This window comes from Microtus oregoni, unplaced genomic scaffold (genome assembly GCF_018167655.1).
Source record: "Microtus oregoni isolate MIOR12 unplaced genomic scaffold, Mior012 000088F_ref0000325, whole genome shotgun sequence".
Classification (NCBI taxonomy): domain Eukaryota; kingdom Metazoa; phylum Chordata; class Mammalia; order Rodentia; family Cricetidae; genus Microtus; species Microtus oregoni.
The window spans coordinates 3,878,978-3,895,860 of record NW_024544555.1 but is presented as its reverse complement, the minus strand read 5'-3'; the positions used below and the strand labels follow the sequence as shown (position 1 = coordinate 3,895,860).

General features: G+C 37.5%; 1 protein-coding gene across 1 annotated transcript; it reads left to right on the top strand.

Annotated features, from left to right (window-relative positions):
* Positions 1-306: 306 nt before the first annotated feature.
* Positions 307-15,182, top strand: LOC121442226 (uncharacterized protein C5orf46 homolog). The gene is made up of 4 exons (XM_041643692.1): positions 307-376; positions 5,793-5,958; positions 11,394-11,452; positions 15,059-15,182. Exons 1-3 carry the CDS (start codon positions 307-309, stop codon positions 11,449-11,451), a joined length of 294 nt encoding a protein of 97 aa, XP_041499626.1. The 3' UTR covers position 11,452; positions 15,059-15,182.
* Positions 15,183-16,883: the final 1,701 nt, after the last annotated feature.

Here is a 16,883-nt window from a genome sequence, read left to right as displayed (position 1 = left end):
GGGAGAATGGAGGAGAATTGATAAGAGGGTAAAAGAAACGACAAAGGCAAATTTTCTTTGAAAAATGCCTAAATGAAACCCAGTCCTTTGTAAACGAACGAAATGTTTTAAAAAGAAAGAAATTGCTTTGATTTTGAAAGACAGGGCTGAGCCTGTTGTTGAAGATCTCAGAGCAAGCTGTGTAGACGTCTTGTGCAACAGCCTAAATTCCACAGCAGGTGATGTCACCACAACTGTCCTATAAATGGAGCAAAGATTCAGGTGCATCTAAGCAATTTATCTGCACCAATACCCAGGACAACAGGAATGGCTTTCTCAGTTCTGCGACTGACTGTTGTCCTGGGACTGTGTGCCCTAATCCTGACAAGCCAGGCAGGTAAGTGTTTCTGATCACAGCCCAGAAGCTTGGGCATAGTTAGTGATGGGTGGAAGCTGGCACAGAATATAAAAGGGGAGGGGCATTTTGGCATTGCAGAAAGAACCCTGGGCTGGGAGCCTGAAAACACATCTAATTCCGAAAGCAATTTTATTAAGCTTGATTTTGGTTGTATCCTCCATCTTAGTAAATATATGATGTTTGGAATGAGTCCTTTCTTATATTCTTAAATGGTGAAGGGATGCTATTACATTATAAATTCATTGAATAGTGTCTGTGGGGTGTTTTGATGATTATAACAAATAATGTTTAATGAAGATGAAAATATAATTTTCAATAGCACTCTATAATGGAAATATAAATTTATAAATGTATATTAGGCATAATACTTAATACCTCTAGATGTGGTACAAATAAGGAACATTAATGGCTGTCAATCTCATATGTATCATGAAATTTAAATAAAATAGGCAAAAGTTTGGAATAGTGCCTGGTCAATAAAAATCACTAAATAAATATTAAATGCTGTTGTTATCATGTATAAATTATTTTTAAGTTCAAGTTCAGTTTCATTAGAGTTTAAAAGAAAAACACCTCAGGCAGTTTGTATAACTCAGCACATATACACGTGTGTTTGTGCATGCACGTATGCTTGTGTGTGTGTATCTTTGTCTACCTTAGCTGAGGAAAAATAAGTAATGGTATTTGAGTTATTAGTGTAGAGAATGGATACATGGTCGCAGGCAGACATGAAGCAGAGAGGGGGCTTAAGAAAAAAACTTAAGAAGACCAAAAGTATCAGAAAAATCCAAAGTGATACAGAAAGTTGCAGGGTTAATATAGAGATAGGAGAAGATGAAGATTCTCACTTTCTGAGTACTTCAGACAATCTGGCAGACAGACAGATGCACCAGCTTGGTATTTTGAACTACTGTGAAAAGTTTAGATAAAAACTTAACCAAAACCAAAACTTTTATGTAAACTTTCATTAGACATATGCTTTTGTTCTTTTAAGCCAGCATTTGTGACTAATATCAAGAAAGCAGATTAATAAGAGAACTCCACTGATTTAAACAGAAGTTTAATATCAACATATTGAAATTTGACCTTAGAATATGTATATTCTAAGTTTCATCCTTTACATACCTTAAATAACTTACCCAGGTCCTCCATAACTTGCTTAGTCCTTCTGGCTTTCCTTCCCAAATCTGGAATCACATAAAATCATGATAGATTCTCATAATAATCTTACTTAATAAATGCACCATTTTCTTCGGTTGGTGCAGATTAGTAAACTAAGATTGCAGAGGGAAAGGGTTTTTTGTTTTGTTTTGGTTTGGCTTTTAGTATAAGCACACGCGAAAGTTCTCTGATGGTGAAATCTGAGTTTCTAGGTTCTTCCCAGTGCAACTAAGCTTGTGTTTCTTTTGTAACACATGAAAGCACACAGAGGGCTGCAAGCAGCATGCAGCATTGTCATTTAGGAATTAATCATTTTGTCTGCAGAAGCTATGAATCTTTGTTTTGTGTCTGTTCAGAGTGCAGAAAGCAGAATGAGCAACCAGCCGCTCAGCAGCAGGTCCCTTTGCCTGTAAGCTAGCAGAACTCACAGTCCCGGGTCACTCAAGGCACCCTAAGAGGAAACGCAGATGAGGGATGCATAAGCCCTGTGCCAGAGGGGGACATGGGATATCTTGTCCACCCTGCTTCCAAAGTTAGCAACAGTGCTGTGAAGGGTGATATTTGCATTCTAAAGACAATTCTCATTCATCCATAAACTATAAAACTGGTTAAATAAGTCCAGTTTTAGTTAATTTTCTCACCCATTTAATCACATAACTCTTGATGTTACAGATAAAATGAGCATGCTTTTATAATCACTTTGTAAAATGTAGAAATCTATATAAATAAAACAGTTGTATTTGTTCAGAATTTTATAATCACATTCAGTTAAAAAATTAGTAGAAATCTTAATGTAATAAATGCTACTTTGTGTTTATTTTTAAAGAGAAAAGATTAAATAATGGACCTTGATGTTTTGAGATTTATGGGTATTCCAATAGCATTTTAAGTTTTCATAATATTCTAAAATGCTAGAGGAAAATCGAGCTACTTATAATTCTGTTGCTGTTAATAATAATAATAATATACTAATAGTGCCATAAATCAATTATTGTGAGATTACCCTGGGTTTGCTGCTGTGATAAGTAGTTTATACACTGTGGATATATATCTATACACACATGAACAATATATACAATACTTTTCTTCCTACCAATATCACAATGAAGACACTAAAAGACAGTGGTTAAATGTGATTTGCAAAAGTATATGGCTAATATTTTGTTGAAAACAAAAACAAAATCAGATTGTAGGACCATAAAATGTGTGGCACACCACATAATAATACCTATGAATATGTATATGGACTAAAGACTAGACTGATTCCTGAGTTCCCATACACTAATCCCCGGCTCCTCTGGTATTAAAAAGCTAGTATTTAGTATTACATTAAAATGAATAAAACTGTTATGTGTTGCCAAAGAGGACTCTTCCTTTGTATAGGGACTTCCTGTGTTACACTTGGCTGGTATCCACGGAGAACCAGTCTATGGAGAGAGAGCAATAAAGGTTCTTTATATCCTCTACTCGTAAAGAAACCAAACCAAAGCAAAATGTGTTCTAATGAAAAATTCAACTGTTGGATGAATGAATCTTTGATTATCATCTCTTATAAATCCCAGACTAAAGAGCCTGTTAAGCCTTTGACTATGACATAATAAATATAAATGCTTACAGAATTTATTGCCATTTTTTGCTAACAATTCCTATCTACATAGATAACACATTTCTTTCTTCATTTGGTAGCCCTGAAAGAGATGTGGTTACATGACCTTCACCTGAGTCTAGGGGAAATAGTGCTAAGGACTTGAGACCTAATGACTCAAAACTTGTAGTGGGGAAGCAGTATAGATATGGACCACTTTTGTGTATCTCAAAAATCATTTTTGTACAAACAATGCTTAGTACTGATCTTAAATTTCATAAATGTCTAGAGTCAGGAGCAAGATAAGTTCTTCAATTTTTAAACATCACTTAAAGTGATTTTTCTAAAATTCACTTTTTTCTAGCATTTGTGTGTGCCTAGAAAAATAATTAAAACTAACTTTTTTATGAATTTGAATTTTCAAATTAACAACCAATTATGGCTATTGTGAGTCTATCCGAGATATCACATTTATTAGTCTTAACTTTAAAATAATCTAATGTTCAACTGAAATCAAATAAGTAATCCAGTTTTTAATTAATTAATTATTTTTTAAAATAACAATCTTTTCATATTTTAGGTACCAATCCCAGTTCCCACTCTCTCTCTTCCTCCCACTCTCTCCACCTTCTCTGCACTTCACACCCCATCCACTCCTCAGGGAGGGTAAGGCTTCCCATGGGGAGTCAACAAGGTCTAGCACATAGCTTTGAGGAAGGACCAAAGCCCTCCCCACTATATCTAGGCTGAGCAAGGTATCCCTCCAAGGAAAATGGGTTCCAAAAAGTCAATTCAGGCATCCAGTGTTTTTATATAGAGTTTGGTGGCACCATAGTTCTGTTAATAAAATGAAAAAATAAAGTCCTGCATCATCTCATTATCAGGATTCAGAAAGAAGGCTACACGCTGTAGTTTATACCACTCTACTGGAACTTTTTATCTCATGAATGAAGACCATCAACACCCAAGGGACACATGTGCATCCTTCAGCTATGAAGGATAAGGTACATGACTCCTATAGGCACCATGCTCTCGTGGTTTGCACAGCCTTCTGGTTTCTAAATATTATCAGTTTATCCTTCTAATAAGCTAAAATTTGCATATCTTAAAATATTACCCAGGGAGAAAAAATACACAGGATTCGTAAAAACCATTGTTCATAAAACTTAACAGGTGATATAAAACTGACAGAAATTATTTATCATTTACCTTTCATTTGCTCTCATGAATAAAGTACAGTTTGTGTACTTTTCCTACAAAGAGCACATAGTTTTATCACAGAATACTGTAAAAATCTCAATTTTGATATCAGACAAACATGACCCTGGATTGTATTTCTATCACCTGGCAATTCTTCATCTTTGAAACAGCTTTGAAATCTCTGTCCAACTCTACTTCTTCAGGTTTAAATTGGCTTAGCAATTGTCTTACCTCATGGAATTATGAAGATAAAAATAGCACAGTGCATGTGAACTGCCTGTTAGAGGTATGTGCACAGCATAACTACCCATGAAGATTTTCATCTTCCTTATTTATATTACCATTGGCACAGAAATCCCATGGAAACAATGGTATCCTATATTACATGGACAGCTAGGCTTTCTGCATCACAAACCTGGCACTGACATTGGTATGATGCAATGTAACAACTTATTGTTGTACCTGTAGATAAGAGCATCTCTCGGTTTTAATCAGAGAAGCCTCTATTTGTAGTAGATGATAATTAATATGGAGACACCCCCTATACACACACACACACACACACACACACAGAGAGAGAGAGAGAGAGAGAGAGAGAGAGAGAGAGAGAGAGAGAGAGCTTTTTCAACATACATTGAAAAAAGATTGTGGAATGCTCAGCCCCAAATTGGGCATTCAATTCATATCACACCATTAATTTCCCATGTTGAAGTGGGTGGTAACATCATGAAAACATTATTTTCCAGACACACCAGGGCAGATGCATAGATAAACCTGTAGCAATTGTGGCAGAATGCAAAGACCTTCACAAGGCCAGCAAAATAAAATCTCAGCATAGAAGAGGGAAGCTGGACAAAAAACCCACCACTGGCGAGGAACTCTTGGTATTTGATAGCTTCTGAGAGAAATCCGTTTTCCTTAACACTTCACTCTGACAGGCTGCCCAGACACCAGGACTAGTCCAACTCCCAAAAATAGGTAGGAAACACAAACTGGACTTGATGGCGAGAGAAGAAAAATAAAAAGAAGTAATCTCAAAGTTGGATGGGAAGGGACTAGAGCATGGAAAGGGTGGTAAGTGGGGAAGCTGGAATGAACACTCTTAAAATACAATCCATGAAGTTCTCAAAGAACGAACAAAAATCTTACTAAAAGAAAAAGGAGGTACCTCTGTGTGCTTTGTTTTCTTGGTAACCAAATGTAGCCATTGTCTTCTTAGATACTTATGTCTGTTACTTGTATGTTTTTAGTAATAATTAGATAAAGACTTCAACCAAACAAGCACAGGGTGCGTAGGGACAGGAAGATGAAACTAAGGAGTTCGTACCAGGTGGATACCAAGGAACGCAACAGATCCAACACCAGAAACAGATTTTCCTTTTAAAGTGCAAGGAATCACATTTGAAAGTTTTTTATGTTTATGTTTTTTTTTTGTTTGTTTGTTTTTAGATGACAAACCAAATGAAGAAGGCAACCCAGATGAGAAAGCAGATAACCCTCCAAATGACTCCAGTAAAAAAGCAGAGGGAGATTTCCCCAAATTCTTAAGCCTCCTGGGTTCAGAGATCATTGAGAACGCCGTGGATTTCATCCTTCGCTCCATGTCCAGGGGATCGTAAGCCATCTCATTAGATAAATCTCACTTTTGCCAGCTTCACTGTAGAAAATTAGTACACTCAAGAAAATGGATGAAATTGAGTAAATGCATTCATTTTTTCACTGAAACAAAAAAAAAAACCGTCCTGCCTTAAGTTACATTTAACATGCAAATGCAGTGCCCTGAGATCTAGAGTGAGGGCACTCCCTCAAGATCCTTTCCACAATATTTTAAAATCCCAGGGCCATGAAAGGAGGGCAGAAGGATGCAGAACTAAGAAATGGAAGAGAAGTTGTGGTCTTGATAATGAATATGGAGTCCTGTATTTGGCTTCTAGTTTGAGTAGTTCAGGAAGGGTAGCTGAAGTAGCTGATGATGTCTCTTTAGACGCAATGTGCCGAACTCTCAGGAGCAGCGTGTTGGCCACCATGAAGGATAATCCAACCCAGAAACTTTCTAATGTTCCCAGCCTACTTCTTTTTTCTTTTTCATTTCTTTTTTTAATTGATTTTTATTGAGCTCTACATTTTTCTCTGCTCTCCTCTCTGCCTCTCCCCTCCCCTTCAACTCAGCCTACTTCTTAAGACGCCTTGGATTTAACATATTTTGCATTTGATTTGACTTCTCCTTATTCTTCATACTTCTTTCAGCCTGCGCTGCTGCAAGCTGTTGTTTTTTATTCATTTTTACATAGATACCTGCAGAGAGTTTGACAAAACTCTGATTTATTACTACACAGTGAATAATTATGTTTGAATTAGACCTCCTTCATCTACAATATAGCTACTCACAGGAAAGGCTAAGGGTGCAGTTTTAAACAAACTGTCTGGGTAATTCTGACACAAAAGCCACCTAACCAGGTGCTCACCTACAAAGTTTGGCCCTCAAGTTTTATCAAACCCTGAGTTCTGTTCATATTCTATTTAAATAGGAATTCTCAGGTTTTCCTGGGGTAAGTATACATGGCTTCTTAAACTCAACCAACAACAAATGAAGGGCCATTTTCATAAAGGAGCAGTTGGGTCTCTTCTTGTAGTCCTCAATCTGCTTAAAAATTGTTTGTTTGGTTGTATAGGGTTCTGCCTATGAACCTTCTTCACACATTGTTAAAGCTCAAAGATGATTCTACTTCATGATTTCATTTTGTGTAATTGTTATTTGTATATGTTGTCTCCTCATGATTATTAATAGAAACAAGAAGAAAAGTTATAAGAAATGAGTTAGTAGACATTTGATGTATTCAAAATACAAAGTAGTTAATAATGTCACCTACAAAGCATAGCAAAGCAAGGAGACAGAATAATTACTTCTCCACTGGGGAAGTCCCCTTATGCAAAATGTCAGATACACCACTGTATCGCCCCAAAAGTTTACTATCTGTTCCATAAAGGATTTGTAGGTTCTGAACTCAGAAATGTTGCCTCCTTGTCTATACTTCTCCTCATCATATTCAGAGCAGACTCCTGCTTTGTGATGGGAGAACTTTTGATGAGGTCAGGCATGCCGCCTTAGGGTCCCTTTTGCCTGAAATGCTCTTTGTATTTCTCACGGCCACTGTTTGGTTCTGTGGCTCATCTTCAAATTCCTCCCCACAAAACAATTCTGTTATGCTCTTATAGCTAATTTCTCCCTCCCTGCTCACTGTTCCCTGTCACTTTGCTTTGAGATGGTGTGATATTACTTACAAAAGTCTAAAATTATTTGTTTCCACTTATGTAGCTTAATGAAACACAGAAACCAGATAGGTATATCTTGTACAATATAATATTATAGCATCTTCCCATGGTGTCCATCAGTAAATAATTGTTCCTTTGATGAAATAGTTAAAGAAAAAGAGCTTAGAACTTATGCCTAAAGCCCGTGTATTTCAACTCGACTATGAAAATCAAAGGGTCTTTGTTCAAAGGCAAAATATTCCTTGTTGAAACAATCAAATGTAGTTGAGGATGTAAAACATATTACAAAGTTCCTTCACAAAGAAAGACCACGGGTGTTGTGGAGGTGTTGCATGAGAGGAGGCTTTCAAAAAAAGCATTTTCTTTCTTTGTATATGAAACATTAGGATGGAAATTATGAAGGATGATATCTAGTCTGTAAATTCCTTCTTTAAAAAACCCTCAATCTTTAAGGTTAGATAACATGAGCTGAGCTGATGCAAAGACAACTATAAATAGCTAACAAGATAATTCTGTCTGAATATCAATATTCACAGAAAAGGGTTTGGGGAAAATGTGAACTATAATTTAGCTGCTCTTTGGACTGGAGAGGGACGGGGAGAGGAGTGGGGGGAGGGAGAGAAGGGTGGGAGGAGGGGGAGGAAAATGGGAGGCTGGGAGGAGGCAGAAACTTGCTTTTTTTTTCCTTTTCTTAATAAAAAAATAAAAAAATTAAAAAAAAATTAGATAGTTAAATATAGGTAAACAGATAAATGTAGATATAAGCATATTTGCTCATGTCATCATAAAAACTAAAAACCCATGAATTTGCTCATTTATTACCACTCCTGAAACTCTTCCTGGAATTTCTACCACTTACACAGCAAAGCACATGACTAAAGCTGATGGTGAAGGTCTGCCCTTGATGTTCTTGTAATTCTTGTTACCTCCACCATCCCTCCCATCAGACACCTAAGCCTGAACAACACATGATATCTGTATGAACCCTCAATGCTTTTGCATAAGCTTTTCCTCCCTCTGCCAACAGTTTAGTCTGAAATCTACAGTTTATTTATTCAGCAAACCTAATCACTTTCTAAAGCCCAATTCCAAAAGCAGCTCTGGGAAGAAGTTGCAGACTCCTCCAATTACAAACTTTAGGTGTTTTGTTTTGTAATTTGGAATTCATAATACTTTGTATTGTTGATGCAAAGCAACTGCTCTCATCTTAAAGGAAGTGAGAGATCATTTATTCTAGAGCCACTTTGAGTGACCATGTTTCAGGAGCACTGATTTAGGTTATCCCAAATTTCATATTCCCCCATGAAGGCAGTTTATGAAGTTTATATTATGTGAAAGAACAGAGAAAGTCATAAATCAAGGCAAGTTTTAAAATATGTTGATGTGTACGTCAGAGAGGCAGATATATTGAGATGGAAGAATCTATTCTATAGGCTAAAGATGCAATCTGATGACATTCCTAGCTTTTGGATTGGTAGAAACTAGTGATTTTCCAAATCAGTAGATCCCAAAAGGTTTGTCACACAATAATATTTCTCACACAGGTTCGGGTGCAGGAGTGGTGGTAGTAAATCATGACTTTCTGGAAGGCTAAAACTAGCTCAAGATAAAGTAATTAACCTCTGGAACTGCGATATTTCATTATCTCTACAACATATGAATTCTTTTTTTTCCTACTTTTTAATTGATTTTATTGAGTTATACATTTTTTCTCTGTTCCTTTATGTTCTTCTCCCCTACCCTTCAGCCTTCTCCCATGGTCCCTATGCTCCCAATTTGCTCAGGATATCTTGTCTTTTACTACTTTCCATGAACATTTGATCCATGTATGTCTATCTTAGGATCCTCAATGTTGTTGAGGCTCTCTGGAATTGTGATTTGTAGGCTGGTTTTCTTTGCTTTATGTTTTAAAACCACTTATGAGTGAGTACATATGACAATTGTCTTTCTGGGTCTGGGTTACCTCACTCAATATAATGTTTTCTAGCTCCATCCATTTGCCTGCAAATTTCAAGATGTCATTATTTTTCTCTGCTTTGTAGTACTCCATTGTGTAAATGTACCACATTTCCTTATCCATTCATTAGTCTAGGGGCATTTAGATTGTTTCCAGGTTCTGGCTATGACAAACAATGCTGCTATGAACATAATTGAGCACATATCCTTGTAGTACGATTGAGAATCCTTTGGATATATACGCAAAAGTGGTATTGCTGGGTCTTGAGGAAGGTTGTTTCCTAATTTTCTGAGAAATCACCACACTGACATCCAAAGGGGTTGCACCAGTTTGCATTCCCACCAGCAATGCATAAGTGTGCCCCTTTCCCCACAACCTCTCCAGCGTAAGTTTTTATCAGTGTTTTTAATCTTGGCCATTCTTACAGCTGTAAAATGGAATATCAGAGTTGTTTTAATTTGAATTTCTCTGAAGACTAGTGATGTTGAGCATTTGCTTGAGTGTCTTCAGCCATTTTAGATTTCTCTGTTGAGAGCTCCCTGTTTAGGTCTGTACTCCATTTTTATTGGGTTGGGTTATTTGTTCTTTTGATGATCAATATTTTGAGTTCTTTGTATATTTTGGAGATCAGACCTCTTTCTGATTTGGGGTTGGTGAAAATATTTTTCCATTTTGTAGGTTGCCATTGTGCCTTGTTGACCATGTCCTTTGTTTTACAGGAGCTTTTCAGTTTTAGGAGTCCCATTTATTAAATTTTTCTCTTAGTATCAGCATTGCTGGGGTTATATCTACGAAGTGGTCTCCTGTGTCAATGCATTCAAGTGCACTTCTCACTTTCTCTTCTATGAGGTTCAGTGTGGCTGGCTTTATGTTGAGGTCTTTGATTCATTTGGACTTGAGTTTACAATACTCAAATTCTAATCAGCCAGTCAGTCTCTGCAGACACAGACTCCTTTTGGAAGTTTTTATCAACAGCTAAATAACAGTTTCTTATCAGGAGTTGTCATTCTCAATATGAATCTGTATGACAGGGCCCCCCTATTTGTTTTAAATGACCTGTTCCTGAACATGTCTCCACTCTCCATTAGACTACAGCCTGTTCAAAAACCATATATTAGCATCATCTTTCATCTTCTCAGAAACTACCCTGGTTCCTAGCTATAGATGATAGTGTGCCTGAGATATATTCATCACTATAGAGAATTTGGTTTTGAACTTTGTGATCCATCATCCATATGTTGCGAAAATGTGGTTTCATCTTTTTTCTTAGTTTTTTATACATGTAAAAGAAGTATAAAAATTAGTAAAACAAATATACTCATCCTGTTTTATGTGCTAGCATCCTATAGGTGTGTATGCATAGCTAACACATACAGATACATATTTATGTACACAATGCATAATACTTATAGGGTTTTGTTTATTAAAAGACCAATAACTGATAGGTTTGTTACTGAGTTCAGTGATAATCATGCCCAAATACCTTGACAACTATAAACTATTGTGGAAATCTTGAGTCTTACTTCACTTTCTTATAGCAACATCTGGAGAAGAAAATTATACCTCAACTACGAGAAAGCTTAGTTCTAGGCACAGTAGCAGAGGCTTGTAACCCAGACTACCTGAGAGATGAGGCTGGAGGATCACAAGTATGATGTTATCCTAGAAAACAAGGCAGATGCAATTTCAAAAAAATAATGAAAATAAAAAATTCAAATTAAAAGAAACGAGGGGAAATGAGACAGTGTAATAGTGTGATCTTGTTAACATTCCCATAAGTCTGTATAACTCCTGCTTTTTTTTTTCTTCTCTTTTTCAAGAAGCTTTATGGAACTCGATGAGGACCCTGGACAGCCATCTTCAAAAGTGACCTCCTAAGGTGATTTTAACTAATACTTTACGTCAAAATAATAGCATTTTAGACACAGAAAATAGGGGTTTGGATTACTATATTCATCGATTTTGGGGGACTCATGAATAATTACAACCAGAATGGTAGGGTTATGTTGTTGTTGTTGTTGTTCCTTCTTAGTACTAATTGTAGTTTGTTTCTAAAATTACACTGAAGTGTCTATATTGTTGTTTTGTTTGTCATCTGAGAGGCTCTTAAGGGAGGAATCCAAGTGTAGCATGAAACAGTGAGCAATGGGAATGAGGAGGTCTGGTCCCTGCCACAGTTCTCCTTAGAACCTGCCATTAGATTTCCATCCCCTCTACAAATACATGACATAATCAGGTTATAAATAGAAAGCATTTATTTTGACTCTTCATTTTCAAGGTTTAGTTCTCTAATGCACTGGTGTCATTGCTTTGGGCCAATCGTGAGGTAGTAAGTACATCATATCAAGGGCCTGTGAACCCCTCACCTCATGGTCAAGAAGAGAAAGAGGAGCAAACCAGAGTCCCATAATGACCTTCCCATCACACACTCAAGGCTAAAGTCTCTCTCCAATCCCTAATAGCACTGAGCTAGGGAATCAAGACTTTCACACGTAGGCCTTTTGGGAGGGGGATTATTCAACATCCAAACTCTAGCTTGCTTTGTACAAATCCACCTGTGAAATAAGAGGGCGGTGCACACTTAGAAAATAAACATCTAAGGACTCATGTAATTATGCAGTAAGTCAGTCATAGGAAGAGTGGAATTTGCTGCACTTAATCCATAGAGAAAGCACTAGAAATTTCCCTGTCACCCATACAGACATCTAGCTTACCTGCAAACCATATGGTTTGAATTCCAGAACACCCACTCTTCCCTTACTCAATTATCTCCTGAGAACTCAGGTTGAAATAGAAAAACAAACATCATACAGACGGAAAAGCAGTATCAGTTCCTGAGTTGAAATGAGTTACTGCTCCATTTTAAGTGCTGGATAGATACCTAATTTATAGTTTCTGTAGAAAACAAACATCATAATCTTAAGTCTCACAAGTGATGAAACAAAAGCATGGAAGCTGTTGTGGATATGGTCATATCAAGGGAGCAGGAAAAGACTGGAACTGAGTTCCGTGCCAGGATATGTGTCCTATATCTGAGCCGTTTATCACTGCTAGAGAGCAGAGGACGGCATATGAGGAAGCAGCTGGAGTCATGATTCAACCATGACGCTTGCTAAAACAAAACTCCTCCCTCTTGGTTAGTAGATTTGCTTTCTGTACACCTCCAGCAATCATGGCCTTTCTCAACTTCTGTTGTTATCGAGTCTGGGAAAGTTTCTTTACTCTACTGGCTCTGTTTCTTAACTTAGGTGTGGCCAATGTGAGCTCAGAAAGTCACTATTAGATTAGCCTAGAGCATAGCCTACTCTTTCATGAGCTTTGAAGGATGGAAATAAGGCTTGGGTATTGTAATCAAGATCTGCCCAATGCACATAATCCTGATTCTTGCTCAAAGCCAGATAGACATCTAAAACCAATCACTTGTGTGTTCATGTTTCCATCTTCTCCTCAGGGAAGAGCTTTCCTCCTGTTTTAAGCACCCTAATACTTTGTCTTCATCCAGGCTGCTACTGTACACCTGTAATCATTTATGCCCATATCCCAAATCCTGGCAGGGCCAACCAGGGATTCAGTGAAGAAGGTATAATGTAGATGATGCATTATGAAGGAAGAAAAGATCAGTTGACATCATGATGGTACAAGTTCAACCTGTACTGAGGACACCTGTTTTCTGTGCCTCCGTGGATTGGTGACTCCACCTCCTTAAGCCTCATTTCTCTGCTTTTGAATTTGAAACACTAGAGGAATGTAAAGATTCCAGAATGTAATGGAAGGATTCCCTTTTTTAGCTACCCACAAAAAAAAAAATCTTGAAAAGATAGATTTCTGGATAAACTCTAGCTACCTTAATGATCCATAGAAAATGGTTCAATGTGGAAGTGTAAAAGAATTTTGATATGGAGTATCTCTTTAAATGACCACGACATAATCACTATGGATAGCCCTTAATGGGTAATTGAAGTTTTGTTTCTACGGTTAATGTCTTATCTAATCAAAAGCAAGTCATCACTTTACAATTAAGTGATTCACAGTAATGTCTGTTTCTCTATTTCAGAAAATGTGACCAAAATATATTTATAGATTAGTGGGGCTGGAGAGATAGCTCAGCAGTTTGAGTATTTACTGCTTTTCCAAGTTCTCGTTTGCTTCCCAGCTCCCATGTGGGGCCTCTTATAACTGCCTGACTTTCCCTCCAGGGCAGCCAAGAACTCTACCCTCCCTGAACACATGCATGCACACACAGAGAGAAAAACACTTGCATATTAATAAGTAATAAGATAATTTTTAAAGATATATAATTAATGATAATTGATGGAGGATCAATATGTGTCCTATATTTATTTTAGTCATGTATTTGGTACCATGTTTGTAGCACTCGGCGCCTTTTTGACACACTCCCTTAATGAGTAGTACTCCATTCTAATTATGTGTTAAACTTTGTGCATGCTGCCATTGGGAAGGTCATCATCTGAACTGTCACTGAGCTCAGTGTACCCTGAGAATGTGCAGGTAAATGATAGGTACCTATGGTAGGGCTAGGGGATGTCTTGGGAAAAGGCAACAAGGAACTCGAGGAGGAGGGTGAGCATGATGAAGGCTTTACAAAGAAAGTGAACTGGGCTAAGTCAATATCAGGGGATGAAAAGAGAGCAGTACAGAGATCAGAAGATGATGATGCTCCAGCAAGTGAACACCTCATTAATCTGAGGCACCTTCATCCTCAGCTACCCTACACTGATGTGACTCCCACTAGGCATAGTGTTTCCAAAAAAAAAAAAAAAAAATTAACTGCTATTTCCCTGAATTACTTGAAGCCACTTGGATTCTATTTGTTCCTTTTTATTTCTTAATTCATTTGATATATTTGACTTTAAACTGTCTTTTTTCAAAAAGAAAATAGATAAACCTCATTAGATAACTAAGATCTTCAGAAGAAGCAGTGAATGAGAATGTCCTTTACTAATTTTTATTTCTATGAAGATTACTTTTGTTAAGAATACACACACACACACACAGAGTCTTGTGTTTAGATTTACGATGTCGTACCTAAAAATAAGTAAATTAAATGGAAAGTTCTGCTGCAACAGATGATCAGAATTAAAGTTGGGCACACTCTGCCATTTTTCAGGTCAGCTTGCTCTGCACCAATGATAAGATAAAATGCATGTGACTGCTGTGTCTTTTGCATCTGCCAAATACCAGGCCACAGTGACAGTGACATCTCTCTTCGTCCTTGACTTTGTTCTGCATGCATTCCATCATTTGGTGCTAAGCTATTGCTTATATACCTAGAGATTTTGGGTGTGTGATTCTGTAATTTTGTTTCACTACTTTCTCAAACCTGTTTGACAGCTGAATTTACTATAAATCCCCTCTTGCTTTCAAGTGCAGAAGCATTAAAATTTTAAAGAAAAGGTAGAAAGTATTCACTTTGTTGCTAAGTTAGAATATTAATTGTTGGTCTCTGTAAATTTGTGTTTTAAAGGGCACACCCATCTGGCAGCTGGACAAAACAAGGACAGCCAGATCCTGAACATCTAGTTCTGTTTTACAAACTCGTCCAGAACCTGAGATATCAAGGCAGCTCCCAGCCATTCACCAGGAATGAATCCACAGTTTTAGAAAAATATCATCCATTCCAGCTCTTTGACCTTGCATTTCTGTCTCTACAAAGTCAGAAAAAGGACCCTCTTTGAGTTCCAGCATTACATACTTGACTTTATGGAGATTTTGTTGTTCCCAGGCAAGTTTCCCTGGCATATTTAACTTTGTAATGAAGCAAAAAATGAGCTGATACATTGCTTATACATATGTACATAAGCAAATTCAAGGCTTCTTTGTATATACAATACACATATATGGTAACAGATTCTAAAAGACGAAGTAACACATTTAAAATTTAAAGGCCAGTATGTAGTAGAAACGGGACTTAATTCTTGCTTCAAAAATAAAGTTTTTAATTTCTAAAGATATATGAAGTTTCAATATTTTACACATTTTTTTAAAGAAAGTTTTTCTTTCAAAATATCTAAGTCCCAAGTCCTTTGTTAGTAAACTCAAAATTGATCTACTGATGTTCCTCTTTTCATTCAAATGTCCGTTTCTCTTCCACGGTCATTATTCTTCTGCTAGAATGTCAGGCATTGAGGAGGGAAGAGTTCCTGAACCAATGAGTGTGGCCTCTTTACAGTTCACAGAGTTCACTTCAGTGCACAGAGCTGAGTCCTCAACAGCCATAGCAGCCAACTCGACAGGCACTTTCTCCCAGAACCATCTACTCAGTCAAGAGGACAGGATTGAAGTCCCGGAGCACGGTGACCGTGGCCACACTGGAGTCTAGAACACACATTCATTCTGTTTCCCCTCTTCAGGTCAACATATTTGCCCCGGGTCCTTCTCAAGCACTGCTCCTATTTCCAATCCCACCCTGAAGGCAGTCATTGTATTTTCGATGATAGCTATTACTTGACAATCTTGCTGTTTTTATTTATCTGTGATAGATTTGCATACAGCACAAAGAACCTTTAATGATATTGATGGATAAACCATGGACTGAATATTGAACCAGTGGAAAACAAAAATGAACGTTGTATTTTACAGTGAATTGAGATAGCCCATTCTTTGCATCTTTTGGAGAATGGCATCAGTTTCAAATATCACACCCATCCTAAGTTATCAAAATATCTATTAAACTCAGCATTTGACAGACAATTAGAATGCTTCTGTGAACCAACTGTGTTCCCCAAATCTCTTTTCAGGGTGTTTGTTTGTTTGTTTTGTTTTGGTGGGGACACATTATTTGTTTGTAGTGCTGTGGATTGAACCCAGAGTCTTTCATAAGCTATGTAAATGTTCTTCCACTGTGTGTGTGTGTGTGTGTGTGTGTGTGTGTGTGTGTGTGTGTTTGAAACAGAGAGAGAGAGAGAGAGAGAGGAAACAGAAACAGAGAGACAGAGGGGAAAGCGGGGGAGGAGAGAGAGAGTGAGGAGAGGTCATAAAGCGGGGAGAACAAGAACAAGAGAGCAAGAGCTCACATGCACCTGTGCGGGCACCAGGAGCTGCTCATTGCAAGGAGACCAGAGGAGACTATACACTAGTATTCTCTATTTCTATCAATCTCTGCTTTGTCTCTTTGAGACAGGGTGTCTCCCGGACCCTGGAATTGAGTGTTTTGGCTGCTTGACAATCAACAAACCAATGCGAGTCTCTTGTCTCTCCCTACAATGCTGGGGTTGGAAGGCCTGGGCAAGACCACTCCCAACATGCCACTTGGGTGCTGGGATCCAAACTCATTTCCTGACTGTTGTACA

Bases quoted from the DNA above. Each gene is read 5' to 3' on its own strand.
- LOC121442226 (XM_041643692.1), top strand. From the start codon at position 307: ATGGCTTTCTCAGTTCTGCGACTGACTGTTGTCCTGGGACTGTGTGCC. The intron at 377-5,792 runs GTAAGTGTTTCT...GTTTGTTTTTAG, and splicing joins AATCCTGACAAGCCAGGCAG to ATGACAAACCAAATGAAGAA. The intron at 5,959-11,393 runs GTAAGCCATCTC...CTCTTTTTCAAG, and splicing joins CGCTCCATGTCCAGGGGATC to AAGCTTTATGGAACTCGATG.